Source organism: Rhopalosiphum maidis, chromosome 2, assembly GCF_003676215.2.
Source record: "Rhopalosiphum maidis isolate BTI-1 chromosome 2, ASM367621v3, whole genome shotgun sequence".
NCBI classification, from domain to species: Eukaryota; Metazoa; Arthropoda; class Insecta; order Hemiptera; family Aphididae; genus Rhopalosiphum; species Rhopalosiphum maidis.
This window is the reverse complement of record NC_040878.1, coordinates 91,872,926-91,890,000: the sequence shown is the minus strand read 5'-3', so window position 1 is coordinate 91,890,000 and position 17,075 is coordinate 91,872,926. Positions and strand designations below refer to the sequence as shown.

Below are 17,075 nucleotides of genomic sequence, written 5' to 3'. Positions count from 1 at the left end.
ATTAATAATAATAATAATACGATTAGAAATAAGAATAATAAAAAGAAAAAGAAGAATCTAGAACCTTATCCATGCACCTCCACCCACACCGAACCGGAAACTTCCCGCTCTTGGACAACAAATTAAAAGTTAAAATACCAAACAATTATTTATTATGTACAAACTTTTCACGGGATTTAAAGACTTTTCCAGGATTTTTTCCAACCCGTTATTTTCATATTTGCGTAATTTGCGTCTTTTAAAAAGCCGTGCGTATATACGATTTTTTTGCCATTTGCGTTTGTAGCGGTCGCGATCGCGGAAACGAATACGACCGCCGACGACAGTCTCCCGGGCGTTTTTCTTCGTTCTTTTCTATTTTCGCGCATAGGATCGCGGACGCCGATCGACGTACGAGATATTTATTCTATTGTTATTGATTAAATGTCCACGTATATAATATACATTTGATTCGAAGCCTATTTGTCGATGTACAATACTGTTTTTTTGATTCAATAAATTGCATTTTATCGTATTTATATTTTTTTTGTTGTTCTCGGTGGCTTAATTTTTATGTCATATATCTTCAACCACGGGTTGTGCTGTATACCGTTAAAGTGTTTCTCGACGACGTTTGTGTCGCACAATACTGTATTCATGTACATGGGTGTATATATGTAGTAATACATGATTCGTTTTTGTAGGTATATTGATGAGTTATTAATAACATGTTATGTATCTTTATAAATCGTAATTTTAATTTTAATGTCATTGGATGATGTGTAACAAATAAATAAGTGTTTCTTTATTTTAAAATATTTTTATATAATAAATATAATGATTTTTGGGGATTACGGGTGGCTGAAGGGGATGTGGGGGCTTTGCACCCCACAGTAATGTGACATTGAATTTTGTGTGAAACGCTCTTTCATCCAACATCCAGTGAATCCCCCTTCTAGTTTTTTTCCAAATCAAGCACTGCATAATATTTTTATCCGGATTTTAATACAAAACCCAACAATTAGGTATCTAAATAGAGTTTTAACCCATTTTAATTCCCTGAAATTATAAAACAATGTGGGCATCACCTACCACCCAATAAAATTGGTCGAGCGGCCGCCCGACCTGTAACAGGATACAGGTGTCACTGGACACAGGAGTTCGGTGTCACTGCTGTCATATATATATATATATATAAATAAATGGTTAACATGTTCTTGACCCATATTCTGAGTGTTAGTTAAATTTTAAATTACAATAGGAATATAAAATTATATCCAAGAATATGAAAACATAAAGGTATTAAAATAAAAACAGTATAGTAAGGTTAGGTTAGAATTATTTTGTTTTACTGACTGCTACAATTAGGTATTGAATTCCAACAATATTAATACTTTGTACACAATTATTAATTTATTACAAAAGACAGCCAGTATATAAACACTACAATATTAGGCATATATTAAGATTCTTTCCAAGGATTCAAATTGAGTTTTGGTAGGGAACTGCAAGGTACCAATTTATTTCTGAAAAAAAAAAAAAATAAGTCGATAAAAATGATTAAAGATCTATAATTTCATATTTTTCTTATTTTATACTGTATTGTATATATTTTGTAATATTATGATAATATTAACTACAGATAATATCTGTCAGATATATTTAATTTAAATAACTCTACATAGGTAAGTATTAGCTACCAGGTACCTAACCTACCTATGTTTCTTAATATTAATATTACCTAGATTATATAGACACTGTATTTTTGATAGTCAAAATATTTGACTATTTTTTAACCTCTTTGTTTGACGACAATAAGTACGTTATTATTTAAATGATAGGTACTTAGCTTTCGTAGCTATTACATGCAACATTATCGGAATTTTTGTTTTTTTTTTATATATATAATTGAATATAACATATCACTATATCACAGTGGTTATCAACCTTTTTGGGTCCACGGCTCCTTTTGAATTTGAAATAAAATACACTGCTCCCATACGAACATTTAAAATAAACAAATTTACATTATTTATAATAATTTTAATCCAACTTTATTTTTAATGGGACGGCTGTTCTTGTTTTTGTTACATTATATCATCAAATCGTGGGGTAAATTTTGATAGTGCGATTCTCATTTCCTTTTCGGTATTTAGTTTTGCTCTGTATTTACTTTTGATAACTACTAAGGCCGAAAAACCCGTTTCACATAAGTATGAAGAAGTAAATGGAATCAAAGTCCTGATAGCTTTATTGGCTACGATCGGGTATTGCTTCTTCATAGCTATCCAAAATTCTGGTAAAGATAATGATACAAATTTGGATTTTGATACTGAATCTGAATACAAGTCTATCAGTTGTTCTTGTTCAGTAATTGTTAATTCTGACGGTAGATCAGTAGTAAAAAGATCTTTAATATAATTTTGTTGTTGATCGTCCTCGGGAAAATTGTACAACTGATAGATTAGATTAGAGACAAATCATTAAGTACCTACCTAATTGTAAATAGTAATCGAAATATGCTATTACTCGATATCGCAAACACGGTTATCGACGGCCGATCTGTCGCACACACGCAATATGCAATATGTATTGATGCGCGGAAATTTTATTTTTAGTTTCTATTGCGAACGTGGCTCCTTTGATAATAACCGGCGACGCCTCTGGGAGCCGCGACGCATAGGTTGAAAACCACTGCTATATCAGGTTTCCTTTGTTACATAAACTTTTCATTTGTTTCATTTTTTATTAAGACATTTCGTTTATTTGTATATTATAATATTAGATAGGATATTAGTAATTCATTTAGCTCAGTATTTACTTCCTTTTTTAAACTAAATTACTAAGTAAAAAATTATAAATATAAAACAGTAATTAAGTATAGAGAAAATTATATTTAAGCGCTTGTAAGATATTTATTGTTTATATATTTTTCTATAGTATATTTTAATCTTAAAATCTCTAAATTTGACATTTTACATCTCTAGCAAGAAAAAACATACTCTATAAAAACGATAAATTTCTGATTTAAAAATATTTTTTATTTATGTTTTACCCAAATTTAAATTATCTAGAAGTAATATATAAAATTAAATACTCACTGATTACTGATTACATCAAATGCATTGCGTTGTATAGATTGGATGTCTGATGTCATACATATGATTAGTGATAATGATGTTTTTCGTATTTCATCAAGTTGATCTTTTTAAACAATTTAATAATATTACGGAGAGTAAAAATAATGTTATTAAGCTTTAAATATAATAAGTAGATATCTAACAAAAGTGTCAATCATTACCCGAGCGAAAAGATCCTGTTTGGTTTCCAAATTCGTAATAGAATCGATCGCCAAATTTCCATCTGAAAAACATTTCTCCAGAAATACACTGAAACGTGTGACCTAACGAAGATCCCGGTTTCAGTTCTTCTAACAGACCGGCGGCGTAAAAGTCTACATCGTCTACATTCTCGTACAACTTAGCTAAGATATCAACATTCTTCAAAAATAATATGTTTTTATTAATGATTAGTTTAATAGTTATTCGATGAATTCCGAGTGTAATAGTTGATGTGTTATGTTATGTACAATTCTTTAACGTAGGTATTTACTTTTTTGGTTATTTGATCAGTAAAATCGTCAAAAGTTTTAGCTTCGCTCAATCCACACAATTGCCTAAATTTATTATATGACGGTTCTCCAAAATCTCTACCACGTTCCAAGTCAAAGCTGACTAAATCGAAGCCTTCTGTTTTATTCGGATCTCTAAATAGGTATTCGCTAACCTAAATCAAAAAATTATAATAACCAGTGCCATACTTATTATTCATAAATGAAATAGGTAACGTAAATTTAATTTCTTTGAGAACACAAAATAATATAACCAATAAATAATTATCATACCTCAGCTGTGAAATATTGATCTTGGTCTTGTGAAATCTGACTAAGTAAACCTCTATTAAAACTATCATAATTGTCTCCTCTTTGCACTATGTCAGTTCTTAAGAAAAAATCACTCAAACGAATTTTTGAAGTAACCTTTCTAGCTTCATTGACCAAACTATAAAACAATTAATCATATAATATGTACTGTAAATTTAAATTAGTACAAAAAATAGTTTTAATATTATCATTACTCCATATATCCCTGTATTTCGCTATGAAGTGATCTGTATGCAGCACTGGTAAAACTGGTTATAGTAGTTGGATTTAAAAACTCATCGTAATCCATATTAAAACCTTTCTCTAATGGTAATAATTTGTTTGCTTTGGCATAATCTTTTCCTATGATATTTTTAAATATATTACGTAATATTTAAAATTAATTTGTATATTATAATATTGTATTAGATAGTACCAAGTACCTATTATACAGCATTTAGGAAATTAAAATGTTTTAAATAAACAATAACTTATCTTAAAATATAAATAGATTTTTTTTTAAATATTCAATTTTTACATTTTTGAATACTATTTATATGTAAGTATATATTATTATGTTACGAGTAATGTTTCGATGAGATGCGATGTCCGGCAATATATACCGGATATTACCCAATACTCAATGTTCTATTGTATATATTTTATTATGTATAAAAATAGTTAAATGTATATTAGTTTATTTGAACATACTTTATAATAATATATTATAAATATACCTATCTAATGAGTAGGTAACAAGCAATAATATATAAAATACATTTTTAATTGCTGTTTTGTATTAGTTAGGTAGGTATTATAATATTAATTATTATGATATACCTAGAAGTCCAGGAACGAATTCATTATACACCACGTGCTGATACATTCCTATGAGTAATTTCCTAGCTTCTTGATATAACCGCTCGTCGTCCCACGAGGGATTTATCTTTTTGAGATCATCGCACAACATGTTATGAAGTCTCAATAGTGATATTGTCTGAACTGCTATATTGGGATGTTGGTTTACTCTTACATCACCTTAGATAAATATATTTCAAATGTTAAATTATTAAAGATGTATTTAATTAAGTAATTTGATTAAACATTACACGATAGGTATTCAATTTAAATAGTTAAATTGCATGCATGTATAATTTATATGAAAATAAAATTAGGAGGAAATTAATAGTTGTCAGTAAAATATATTTATTTAAGTACTTTAGTTACGATCAAAAATTAAAACATATTAAACGGAAACTTTCAATTCTAATTATTATTTATTTGAAAAATGATAGTATTTCCTTAATTATTACTAAAAATAAATAAATAAAATAAGGTAGATAGTCAAGTGGGTGCCGCTCTGCTGTACATTAGGTATTGAGTGAGTTACTCTTTTAGGTATGTTAAATTTGAATTCAATAAAATTATTGTATACAAAAACAAATCTGAGCAGAAACAGCTTGTTAGCCTATATCGTCAAGTATATTTCATGATAGGTTTTTTTTTATATAGCTATTAAAATAATATATTATAATTATCTAGTGTTACGGTTATTATAATATTTTTCCGAAATATATTTCATTTATTATATTATTAGTTTTTATTTATTTTAATAATGTTTTTTGTATTAAAAGGTGACGGCAGATACAAATAATAACACATTATTTTGTAAAATCAATACATTCACCACTCCGACCAGAATCTAAAACTACAATGATTAAAGTTAAAATTATATTATAAGTGAACAATATTAATTTTCATGATTTAATAATCATTAATTATTAAGATAATATGAAAGCACTTTCATTTAATTAAGTAATAATATTCCTATAGCAAACAACATAAATTTAATATAAATTACCGGAACGGTAGCACACAGTCCCATCATTAACCACGTTACATTCTTTTGTTGCTTGTTTAACGTTGGGTAAATATGATTTTCCTTTAGGTCCCAATTGTCTTTTAAGTTTTCCATGAGACAATGTTCGCAAAGAATGTGCTGTGATTTCATCTGAACCATATAATAATGAAGCGTCAATGAAACTGGTAACTCCAATTTGCTGACAAAATAATGAAATACATACGTTTAATATTTTTTTTTATTATCAGGTCACGATAAACAAACATAGACTGCATAAGTGCCTAGGTGAGACAAGGGTCCAAATTTATATTTACTTGTCTGACTGGTTTTATGTGACAACCTAGATCTGCTGTATCAGCGGCTCGTGGAGTGGACAAACATCGTCTTTTTGGACCATCAGGATCATCATGCGGAATTGTAATTTGAAGACAATCTTGAGGTAGTTTTTCTGGTGTGGAACCATCTGGATTGCAACACTCTAGTGGACTACCATTCTCTTTTGAAATACGGTGGTATAAATATTAATTAATTATTATAATTTAACAATACATTGAATAAACTATCAATTAAATCCGTAGTCGGGACTTTTATGATTTTGTTTTCGGTTTAATTCCCAGAAAAATAAAATGATATTTATTGTTTTAATATGATTTATAAAAATAAACACATTTCTGATAGGGTTCTTCAAAATTAGATGTTTTTATTTTTGTTAAGACTGATTTTAACAATTCCAGCAAAATGTCTGCATGATTTTAAAGAATAATAACACATTGATAAATCAAAATCATTAACTTGAAAACTGGCATAGTCTGTTAATATCGGTCATTTGGATTAGGTTAATGAAATATTTAAACAATGAAGAATGTATAATAAATTTCGAAAACGTTTCAATCCCTGAATTAAATTTTACAGATTTTCTATTCTTAACTTGAAATAATCAAATGTAATTGGTCATTGGTGAATTATTTTATAATAAAATATCCTAAAAATGGTAATTTATATATCAATAAACTTTTTGTCGGTTTTTTAACACTTAGGAATCTTCAATTAATAAAATTATTTTTGTTAAAGCGTCATGAACTAAATTAAATAAAAATTAAATTATTATCTTTTAGTAAGAAATCAACACTAAATTTTTAAATAAATTACGAATAAAAAACTTCAAAAAAAGTGTGAACGATATTAAATTAATATATTATAATATTGAGTAAAACCTAATATCAAAATATATTTTTTTTTTTTTTTTGATACTTTTAAGTGTAATATTTCTGTGGGATGTACAACATAAACATAATGTTCAGTTACATTCAAAATCTTAAATGTATGTTGATATTTTTAAAAACTTACTTAACGCTTTAGAAAGAATTAATTCAGTATCATGTGCAACCGTTTGACCAAATTGCATAAACAATAGATTATACTTAGGTGAAGGTTTATCCACGTCTGGGAACAAAGTTGTTCGTATTTTTCTTGCGTTTGGTAATTTTTTACCGGATTTTGCTTTTCTTGGTTGGTTTTTACCTTAATTTGTAATTAATTTTTTTATTATAAGTACAATATTTAAATACAAATATGTTTATTTTTATTGTACCATCCGAATAGTCTGCTTGAATAATTCGTATGTTTGCCGAGTTAGATTGTCCCCAAATTGGAAATAATAAATTATTACAACTCCCATTTATAGTTCTATATTTAGCTGTGGAATCACATACTGGTTTAGGAAAACATTGATCAGCTAGATCAATGTCTTGAGGTTGGAAGAATCCAATAGTATTTGATGGATCCGTTAGTGACCTAATGGATATATATATATATACACGTATAGCCCGTATAGGTATAATGCAAATTATTCACAATTATTATTTTTATTTACGGTATTTTAGAAGGATTTTGATCGATAATGAGTTCACCACTCATGCAATCATTTGTCTCTTCATACTGAATTCCCAAATTACTGTACGAATCTATACAATAAATAATTACATTATAATTTTATTATAATCAATTATTTATAAACATAATATTATATTATATTGTTAAATATATAAATAATAAATATAACTAATAATATTATACATGTTATAATTTTAAAATATATTAATTTACCTGTAAACAATTTATTTTCTTCATTTTGAAGTTCGCATGTTATGCTAACAATCAAAACCAACATAATTGGAACTTTTTTCATTTTTAACGAATATCGAAAATACCACAGCCGTGAAGTGAAACTAATTGACAAATAAATGCTAAATACATATTAGCTCTTATACCTACGTGTGGACTATCTCAACCCTACTTGGTATGTATCGGTTGAATTTTAAATAATATATTTATACAATGCTATCGTACACCTTTTATCATTTTATCACATATCTATATTGTAAGTATTGAAATACATACAACGTATGAACTATACTTATACTTGACTTATACTTCTATTTATTATTCTTGTTGTGTGAATCATGGTATTTTTGACTAATGATTTTATTTTATTTAGTTTTTAAAAATAATAATCCCAAATGCCAACTCTGTGTCTGTATTCCCAAAATCAAATTTTGGCTCTATTATATTATAAATGAGCCAATGCATATAAAGTTCCCTTATTCGATCGTTTTTGTACCCAACTATGGTCACGCGTCAAAACACACCGTCAAATCGTAGTAGATGCGATACTGTTTAAAAATATTACGTTAACTTATACGCATTTTATCGCTAAGTAATATATTTCCGTATTGGTCATAAGATATTAATATTATGTATCACAGCCGGTAGTAGCTGACCACGAGGGCGATTTGAGCGGAAAGGGTTCACACTATCAGCCGTCACGGTTTGTCCACGCTCGATTTAGCCATTTAGGTATAACATGAATGTAATATATACACGTATTATAGGTGAAGTATTATAGATATGTAGCATACGTAAAGTACGTATAATATCATATTATAATTACTTAAATTTACGATTATTATTATAGCAAGTACTACTTTTACTTTATTTATAACGTGTTTACCTTTTATGTTTCATATTTTATACCTAATAAATAGGTGATTAGGGATAATTTTTGATTATTTGTTTATTGAATCTTATTAGTGATAATATGTTAATAATTTTGTCTTAATATATTTTAAATGTTACCAATGAGTTTTATTATATTAGCTAGTTAAGATACATAATCATGTAAAAATACATACGTTGGTAACTATTACAGTATATGTTAAAACCATTTATCATAAATCAAATATACAATTTAGTTAAAGATGAAATTATGATAATAATTAATTATGTAGGTACTACAACTACAGCATAGATACTTTTCTATTTATTAAAAATGCTTTTTAAGTCGTATGCTTCTGCGTTGTTAAACTACATTACAATTATAGCTGCATTTGTTATATTGTGGTTTATTTTAATATACATATCTACACTTTTTACAATAAAAATAATTTAATCCTAAATAAAAGTATTTAAATTCGTATAAACCTTTCGTTTATACTTTTGTTGGATATTTTTGGATAATATTGTCGATGTTTGGACAGTGGCTCGGGGCTGTTAAACGTTGTTGACTTATATTGTAGCATATAACTATACTGCAATTAAAAATAAATCTAGCTTATTATTCTAATTACATTTGATTAATTTAAAAGCTTTAAGTATAACTAGTGCATTATAGCTTCTATGGTGAATATAAAGTTATATTCCAGTTACATACAATTATTTATCATTGAAGTCATATTCATAACAATAGATACGAATTTTATTATTCAAAAGTGATATCATTGAATCATATACTAATTAAAAATTATTTAACAAACAGAACATATTTATTATTATTATTATTATTTTTATTAAAAATAAAACGATTAATAAAAAAATTTCTCTTGGTTGAAAAAATATGTATCTAACTATATAGTTGCATATTTGCTATTTTTTATTTGATCATTTTTTTATTATTAAAAAAATACCTATTTTTTTAGTATTCTCAATCAAAAATTATGTATATTTATTATATTATGACTAAGTGATTATTTTAATATAGTTCTAAACATTTAACTATAAACCTTTAAACTGTTAAGACTATACAATTATTATTGTATTTCATAATGAAGAAGAGTTCATAAATGTTGATTACTTATTGCAAAATCGACACTTTTTTCTTATAAGTTATTTTTCTTTCCAAACAGAAAAATCGGGCTTGGGTATAAGATCACAAGGTACCAATGGATTTCTGGAAAATAATAAAGTATTAACATTATTTATATAAACAATAACAAATTTAATTGTGTTTCTTTGAAATAATAATGTATAATTTGTAATTTATAATAAATTAAGAGTTTTGAAATAATGCAAACATGGTTATTTTAATTCATAGTATATATATGTAATGTACTTACTTTTTTTTATTCGGTACGACAAATGCATTCCTTTGAACATTACTAATATTTGTTGTGATGCACATTATGTATGCCATTGTAGTTTTTCGTATTTCATTGAGTTGATCTTCTCAGATAGAATAATATAATAAAAAATATAAATATCACAAATTATTAACTTATTTGGTACTTTAAAACTTGTAGATATTACCTAAGTTAAAAGAACCCGTTTGATTTCCAAATTCGTAATAAAATCGATCACCAAACTTCCACCTGTAAAACATTTCTCCGACAATACATTGAAACGTATGACCCAACACGGATCCGGGTTTTCTATTTTCTAGAAGACCAGCTACATAATAATCAACATCGTCTACATCTTCGTATAATTCAATTAAGGTATTGACTTTCTTAAAAAAAAAATTATTGGTTAATTAAAAAGTTATCTATGAGTTTGTATTGTAAATCTATGAATGTAAAATATTCAACTTATTATTCACTTTTTTGCTTATCTGATCAGTCAAGTCTTCAAAGGTTTTAGCCTCACTCAACCCACACAGTTTTCTAAATTTATTGTAGGGCGGTACTCCATAATCTCTACCGCGTTCCATGTCCACGCTAACCAAGTCAAGTCTGTTTTTTTCGTTTGGGGTTCTGAATGCGAATTCACTAACCTAATAAAAAATAATAATAAGTATTTTAATCCAAAAACTACAGTTATTTTCCTATTATATCATCACATAACCTTGTACATAATATAGTACAAATAATTAATAAATATGCGATATACCTCTTCTGTAAAAAATTGATCTTGATCTTGCGCATTCTGAGTTAGTAAACCCCTTGATAAATGATCATAATTATCTTTCATTTGCACTATTTCAGGTATAAAGTAATAATTTCTTAAGAGTATTTTCGATGTTACATTTCCGGATTCATCAACCAAACTGGAAAACAAAAATATAACCATCAGCATAAACAAAAAATGTTTAAAATATTATGATCTATATTACTTTCTACGTCCTTGTATATAGCTATGTTGTGATCTGAATGCAGCAGCAGTAAAACTAGTTATTGTAGTAGGGTTTATAGATTTATTGTAATTGTAGTCAAATCCTTCAGTCAATGGTAATAATTTGTTTGCCTTTGCAAATTCTTTTCCTGAGATTATAAAATACAAATCAATAATAATAAAAACATTTATAGTTAATAAACTCAAAGTACTTATTAGTGTATGTATACTTATACAGAATATACCTATAATAATTTATACTTTTCATCATTAATCTTATACTAAAATACTAAATATGTATATACAATAATAATGGTAAATGGCGTCTGACCTAAAAGTTCCGGAACGTATTCGTTATATGTAACGTGCTGATACATTGCAATAACTATTCTCCTTGCATTTTGGTATATGCATTCGTCGTCCCACGATGGGTTCATGTCTTTAAGTTCTTTGCATAAATAGTTATGTAGTCTAAGAAAGCTAGTCGTCTCAACTGCTAAATCAGGAAGTTGGTTCACTCTTGGATCACCTAAGTTAAAAATTAACCAAATTATTTTTAAATTTTATACAATTCAACTGAGTAGATAGCCAATAAATAGTTATACGATTTTCAATAATAAAAATAATTATCCAATCTTTCTCAGTCTGACTAATGCCTACTATACCAAAATACACGTTCGGCAATTCAAATTTTGTATTTTTAGCTCAAATATTAGAGTGAAATGACGAATTATTAAACTTAAAAGTAAGAATATTGCGTTCTCTCACTGAATTTTTTACGGTATTTAAATTTTTAAGCGAGGTATGAGTATAATAGGTGGGTAAATTATTAATATTTAAAAATTATCATAATTCACTTAAAAATTAAAATACCGACGAGTGTGAAAAAATACAAATATTGTTCTTACCTTTAAGTTATCAAACTTATATATATATATATACACATAACTTATTATCAAATAGACCATTTCATTATTTTATTTATGCTGTATCGCTAAGATAATTGAATCTTGAATGGAGTGATTTTTTGTAGCATAACATACCAATCATAATATACTAATTATACATAATTTCTGTTTTAAAAAAAAAATAATTTGTACTTATTATTAACTTTCAAAGGTTTATGACTCAAAACGTTTTTCCAATCAATTAAAATATGGGAAAAAAATTGTTTTAACATAGGTATAGAAAATAACTTGATTAAGAGGACGCCATACCCGCATGTGTTGTCTCTGTCTTACTAATGTACATCATAACAAATTTTTATTTAGCAGAATACATTTTGTGATGTTAGCTTTAATATTGATTATTAGAGTAAATTTACCTATTATTAAATTTAAAGGTAAGAATATTATCTAGATAATGACCTATGCTTTTAATGATATTATTATTTTAAAGCGAGTTACAGCTATGTAAACTATTACAACTTTAAAATGTTCATAACTCACTTTAAAATGATTATATCAATAAAATCATATGTCATTGTCTACATAATATTCATACCTTTAAATTTGTTAATAGGTAAATTTACTCTAATATTAAAGCTAACATCACAAAATGTATTCTGCTGAACAAAATTTGTTATAATGTACATTAGTAAGACAAAGACAACACATGCGGGTAAGGCGTCCTCTTAAGGATAAAAGTTTCATCATACATTAGTATTTATAATCAATGACTTCATATTATTACATTATAAAAGTATGAAGTGTATTGTGTATAACATTAAACATCTAGTATATTATAACATTTTAATGATATTACTACCTATATTAAATTACAAACTATCTTTATTGTTGTCTATTGGTAATTCAATATGGTTTGTCCAGGTAGTATCAACCAGAAATTATGTTTATAGACGCTATTAATATTGTGATTTCATTAAACAATTATTAATTATTAATTGTATAATGAAATCGCTTAAAAATAATGGAATTGAATTTTGGATTATCACTGTATAACAAATAACTAAATCATTGGTAAACTGAAATATCTACAAAATAATCGACCTATACTACATTCAGATTATATTATTACATTATTTTCGGAATCCAGTAGATTAATATATTGTTAATAGTTTTATACAGATTAGTGCCATCTTTAGTGTTAATAATGCCATCTACAATTGGAACAGCTGAACGTATATTTTGGATGGTATGCGTTAGTAAGACGGAAACAACACATTTGGTTACGACGTTATCTTAATCGTATAAATATGACATTGAAATACCTGTAAAGTAGCATACTGCTGTTTCATTGTTCACGTTGCAAAATTGTGTTGAATTTTCGACATTGGGTAAAAATACCTGATCTTTGGGTCCCAATTGATATTTGAGCTCTCCGTCAGTCAATTTCCGTAAGAACATAGCTGTGTCATTATCCGGACCATACAATAACGAAGTGTCAAGAAAACTGGAAGCTCCAGTTTGCTAATACGTAGATAAACGAAATTCGGCAAAAATTATACAGATCTCATTATAAATTTCAGTTAATATAAGATAATTTAAATAAATTGTATTTTGTTTTCATTTTTATTACTTGTCTGACTGGTTTGATCGCACACCCTAGATCAGATGTGTCAGCTGTTCGTGCAATGGATAAACATCGTTTTTTCGATCCAGAATCGTCCTCGGGGATTGTTATATTAAGACATTGTTTTGGTAGATTTTCCGGGGTAGTACCATCTGGATTGCAACATTCCAGCGGACTGCTATCGTCTTATAGAAATGTAAGATATTTTTATTAAAAACAAGACGCTTGATGAATTATTATTTATTAAAATATTCACAATATTGAACCATCGATGATGTGTTAACTTGAATAATTGATAAAATAATTTTTAATAATCAAATACAATAATTAATTAGTTAGTTTGTTTATACATTATTAGCTGTTCCGTCACGGCGTTGCCCGTGTATTAGATGCGTTAATAATGTGTGAAACTCACGTCGATCAAAAATGTATATATTAGTATATATACTAAATATACTAATATATAAGAGAAATATGCTACAACATACAAATATGCTTAGTACTAATTAATTGTATCGTGTAGATAGAAGCTGTTGATTTTAACACTATAGTTATAGTTGTGTTTATTTAGCACCTTTTAAATGGACATAATATTATATAAAGGTTCATTCATCGTGTTTTTTTGTGAGCTTGAGTTATAAAGCATTTATAAAAATGTATTTAAATATTTTTAGTTCCGAGTCCACGCATTGTTTTAAATTAAAATGTTTTTGACAAAAAAAGTTGAATCACTATTTTTAATTTGTTTGGAACTTAAATAAATAAGAATATTACACAATAATATTTTAAGTAATTTACATTTTTATAATTATTAGATATAAGGTTTTTTTATTTATCATCCAACTATAACTAAATAGGTAGGTAATTTAATCGATTCCTTAAAAAACATATACCTCATATCCCTCTCATTAATTTAAAATAGTAGTGTTATTATTAGTAGAATATGTGAGTATTAGGTATATAGCAATAATAAATTATTTTACATGAAAAAAGCTGTTAAAAATCATCTCATCAAAAATGGTAAAAGTTTACTTATATTAATTTGTGTTACGCAAAAATTAAAATTTGAATAACGTGCTTTGAGATACTTACCTAATGTAGTTTTGGAAAGCAATAATGCAGTATCGTGTGTAATAATTTGACCAAATTGCATCATAAGTGAATTATGTCTTGGTGCCGGAAAATCTTTATCTATGAAAGCAGTTGTTCGTATGTGTCTGACATTTGGTAATTCATTGCCCGATTTCGCTTTTCTTATTTCGCTATTATCTTAAATTAAATTTATTCGTTTTTCATATTATAAACAATAAAGATATTCACTTAGTATACATACTATCTGAATAGTTTGCTTGGATAATTCGTATGTTTGCTGTATTAGCTTGTCCCCAAACTGGATTATCTAAGTTATTACAACTACCATCCATAGTTCTAAACCGATACTCGATATCACAATCGGGCTTAGAAAAACATTTGTCGGCAAGGTTAATATCGTCTGGGCTTAAGAGTCCAGTAGATTCAGGTTCCTTCATAAGTGACCTAAATAATACAAAATTCAACACAATTAAATATAAAGAAAAAAGGTAACACAGATTAAATTTTTATTTACGGTATTGTAGAAGGATTTGGATCTGAATTATTAGTTAATAAATCACTTATTATAAAATTATACGTTCTTGTATCCTGAATGTTGTCATTTTCATGGACATCGTTTGTTGCATATTTACAACGGGCTCCCTTTGATATGCGATTTTTGTAATCTATTTGAAAAATAATAATGATGGATTATACTATGTTTAAATACAAAGAGGGAATATACAATTTTTCCGTTTTTACTTATCATGAAAAACAGTTATTATTAAAAATTTCGCGAAACTGTTTAATTTTAATTTTAATGTTTCATGTGTGAACATTTTTTTTTTACTATCTCAGCTGAATTTTATCTGATTATGATCTTGTTCTAATTAATTATAGTATTTATTCTTTGTTTATTATAGTAATTTTATTTAATCTTGAGCACATTTTAGTACAATTTGTAATTAGCTCTAATCTGTTTTGATTAGTGGTGTTTAATTTAATTCTAACTCGTCAGCTTTAACTTATGGAAATTTAATGTATAGTTGAGATTACTGGACTACTTTACTAGTAGGTATTATACCTACTTGTATTTTTTTTGTTTTTAATCTATATTACTATACATTTAATATTTACCGAATTTTTATAATTTATTTTTTCAAAGTTTGATTAAGTTAAAGGCTACCTTTAAACAACATTTTTGGTTATTAATTGTTACTAATTGAATATCTACTTTCTAAAAATAGTTTAAATCAAATATTTTAAATTCAGGGTACCGGGCTGACAAAAATTGAAAAATATGATTTAATATATGATTAACCTGTATAATGTGAGTTTTCCACATTTTGATGAAGGCCATGCGATACACCAACAAATAACACTAAATTAATAATTTCAATTGTCTTCATATTTGAACTTTTGTTAACTTATAGTATAGTAATGCAATAACTGAAACACATTGAGAATTGAAATTTTAAATGGTTTTTGTCGTTAATGAATTGTTATAATACTCTATTGAGTTGTAACTTACCTATATTATACCGGTGATTGGTTTGATATTTAAATTGGCATATCGGTATAAGTATTAGATTATATAATTTAGTTGGCTGCAACTTGTTTGCGCAAAATCTATAATTTTTACCTAAAAATCGGAACTCGTAGGCGCACACGGTTATATTAAATGTAAAACTGATTTGCACATATGAAAATAATTATATTTTATTTCGGTGACAGATGAGCACTGATATACATCGGATAAAGATAGATTACGGAAATGTTATTAAATTCCTTACAAACAGAACGTATAGAGAACTTATAGTGTGTGTACATAGAATTTGTGACTTTATCCTATATTTACTAAATGTGGATTTAGAAATTAGTGAAGTTGTTGAATCGCGACGTGGAAATATTTATATTAGTGTAAATAATTTTAAATTCACCAAATATTGTATTTTAAAAAGTGGTTATATAGTTTATACCAGGTATAATGTTATATTTTATACTATAAATACTTATCATCAATTGATATTTGACCAATTATATAATCGTACGAATAATGTTGATTGCATATTTTTTTAAGTATATCTATGGAGTGATCCATTTAATTATTTTAAAAATTATTGAGGTTTTTTTTTATATAAGTTTAAGTCGTTACAAACAACGTTTTTGAAAAAAAATTATGGCATTTTTTTAATATTTTTTATCGTTTTTAAGTTTTTTACTCACTCGAATGACAACATACATTATTAATTTTTAATTTTTCAAAGCAGAATATAATTCGTGATGTAAGTAAATTATGTTCTACAAGTAGCTTATTAGTTAAAAATA

General features: G+C 26.7%; 2 protein-coding genes across 2 annotated transcripts; both read right to left on the bottom strand.

Annotated features, from left to right (window-relative positions):
- Positions 1 to 1,301: 1,301 nt before the first annotated feature.
- LOC113553843 (peroxidase-like) lies at positions 1,302 to 7,985 on the bottom strand. The gene is made up of 13 exons (XM_026957384.2): positions 7,869 to 7,985; positions 7,636 to 7,726; positions 7,354 to 7,556; positions 7,110 to 7,283; positions 6,077 to 6,258; positions 5,763 to 5,961; positions 4,742 to 4,939; positions 4,117 to 4,264; positions 3,884 to 4,040; positions 3,592 to 3,765; positions 3,281 to 3,479; positions 3,081 to 3,183; positions 1,302 to 1,505 (listed from the first exon to the last, which is right to left on the bottom strand). The coding sequence occupies exons 1-13, from the start codon at positions 7,948 to 7,950 to the stop codon at positions 1,442 to 1,444; spliced, it is 1,974 nt and encodes a 657-aa protein (XP_026813185.1). The 5' UTR covers positions 7,951 to 7,985; the 3' UTR covers positions 1,302 to 1,441.
- A 1,859-nt stretch (positions 7,986 to 9,844) lies between these two features.
- LOC113554066 (peroxidase-like) lies at positions 9,845 to 16,631 on the bottom strand. Its single transcript, XM_026957742.1, has 14 exons — positions 16,279 to 16,631; positions 16,069 to 16,196; positions 15,283 to 15,433; positions 15,010 to 15,212; positions 14,769 to 14,945; positions 13,683 to 13,861; positions 13,375 to 13,573; positions 11,476 to 11,673; positions 11,146 to 11,293; positions 10,923 to 11,079; positions 10,633 to 10,806; positions 10,344 to 10,542; positions 10,154 to 10,259; positions 9,845 to 9,987 (listed from the first exon to the last, which is right to left on the bottom strand). Exons 2-14 carry the CDS (start codon positions 16,154 to 16,156, stop codon positions 9,924 to 9,926), a joined length of 2,043 nt encoding a protein of 680 aa, XP_026813543.1. The 5' UTR covers positions 16,157 to 16,196; positions 16,279 to 16,631; the 3' UTR covers positions 9,845 to 9,923.
- Positions 16,632 to 17,075: the final 444 nt, after the last annotated feature.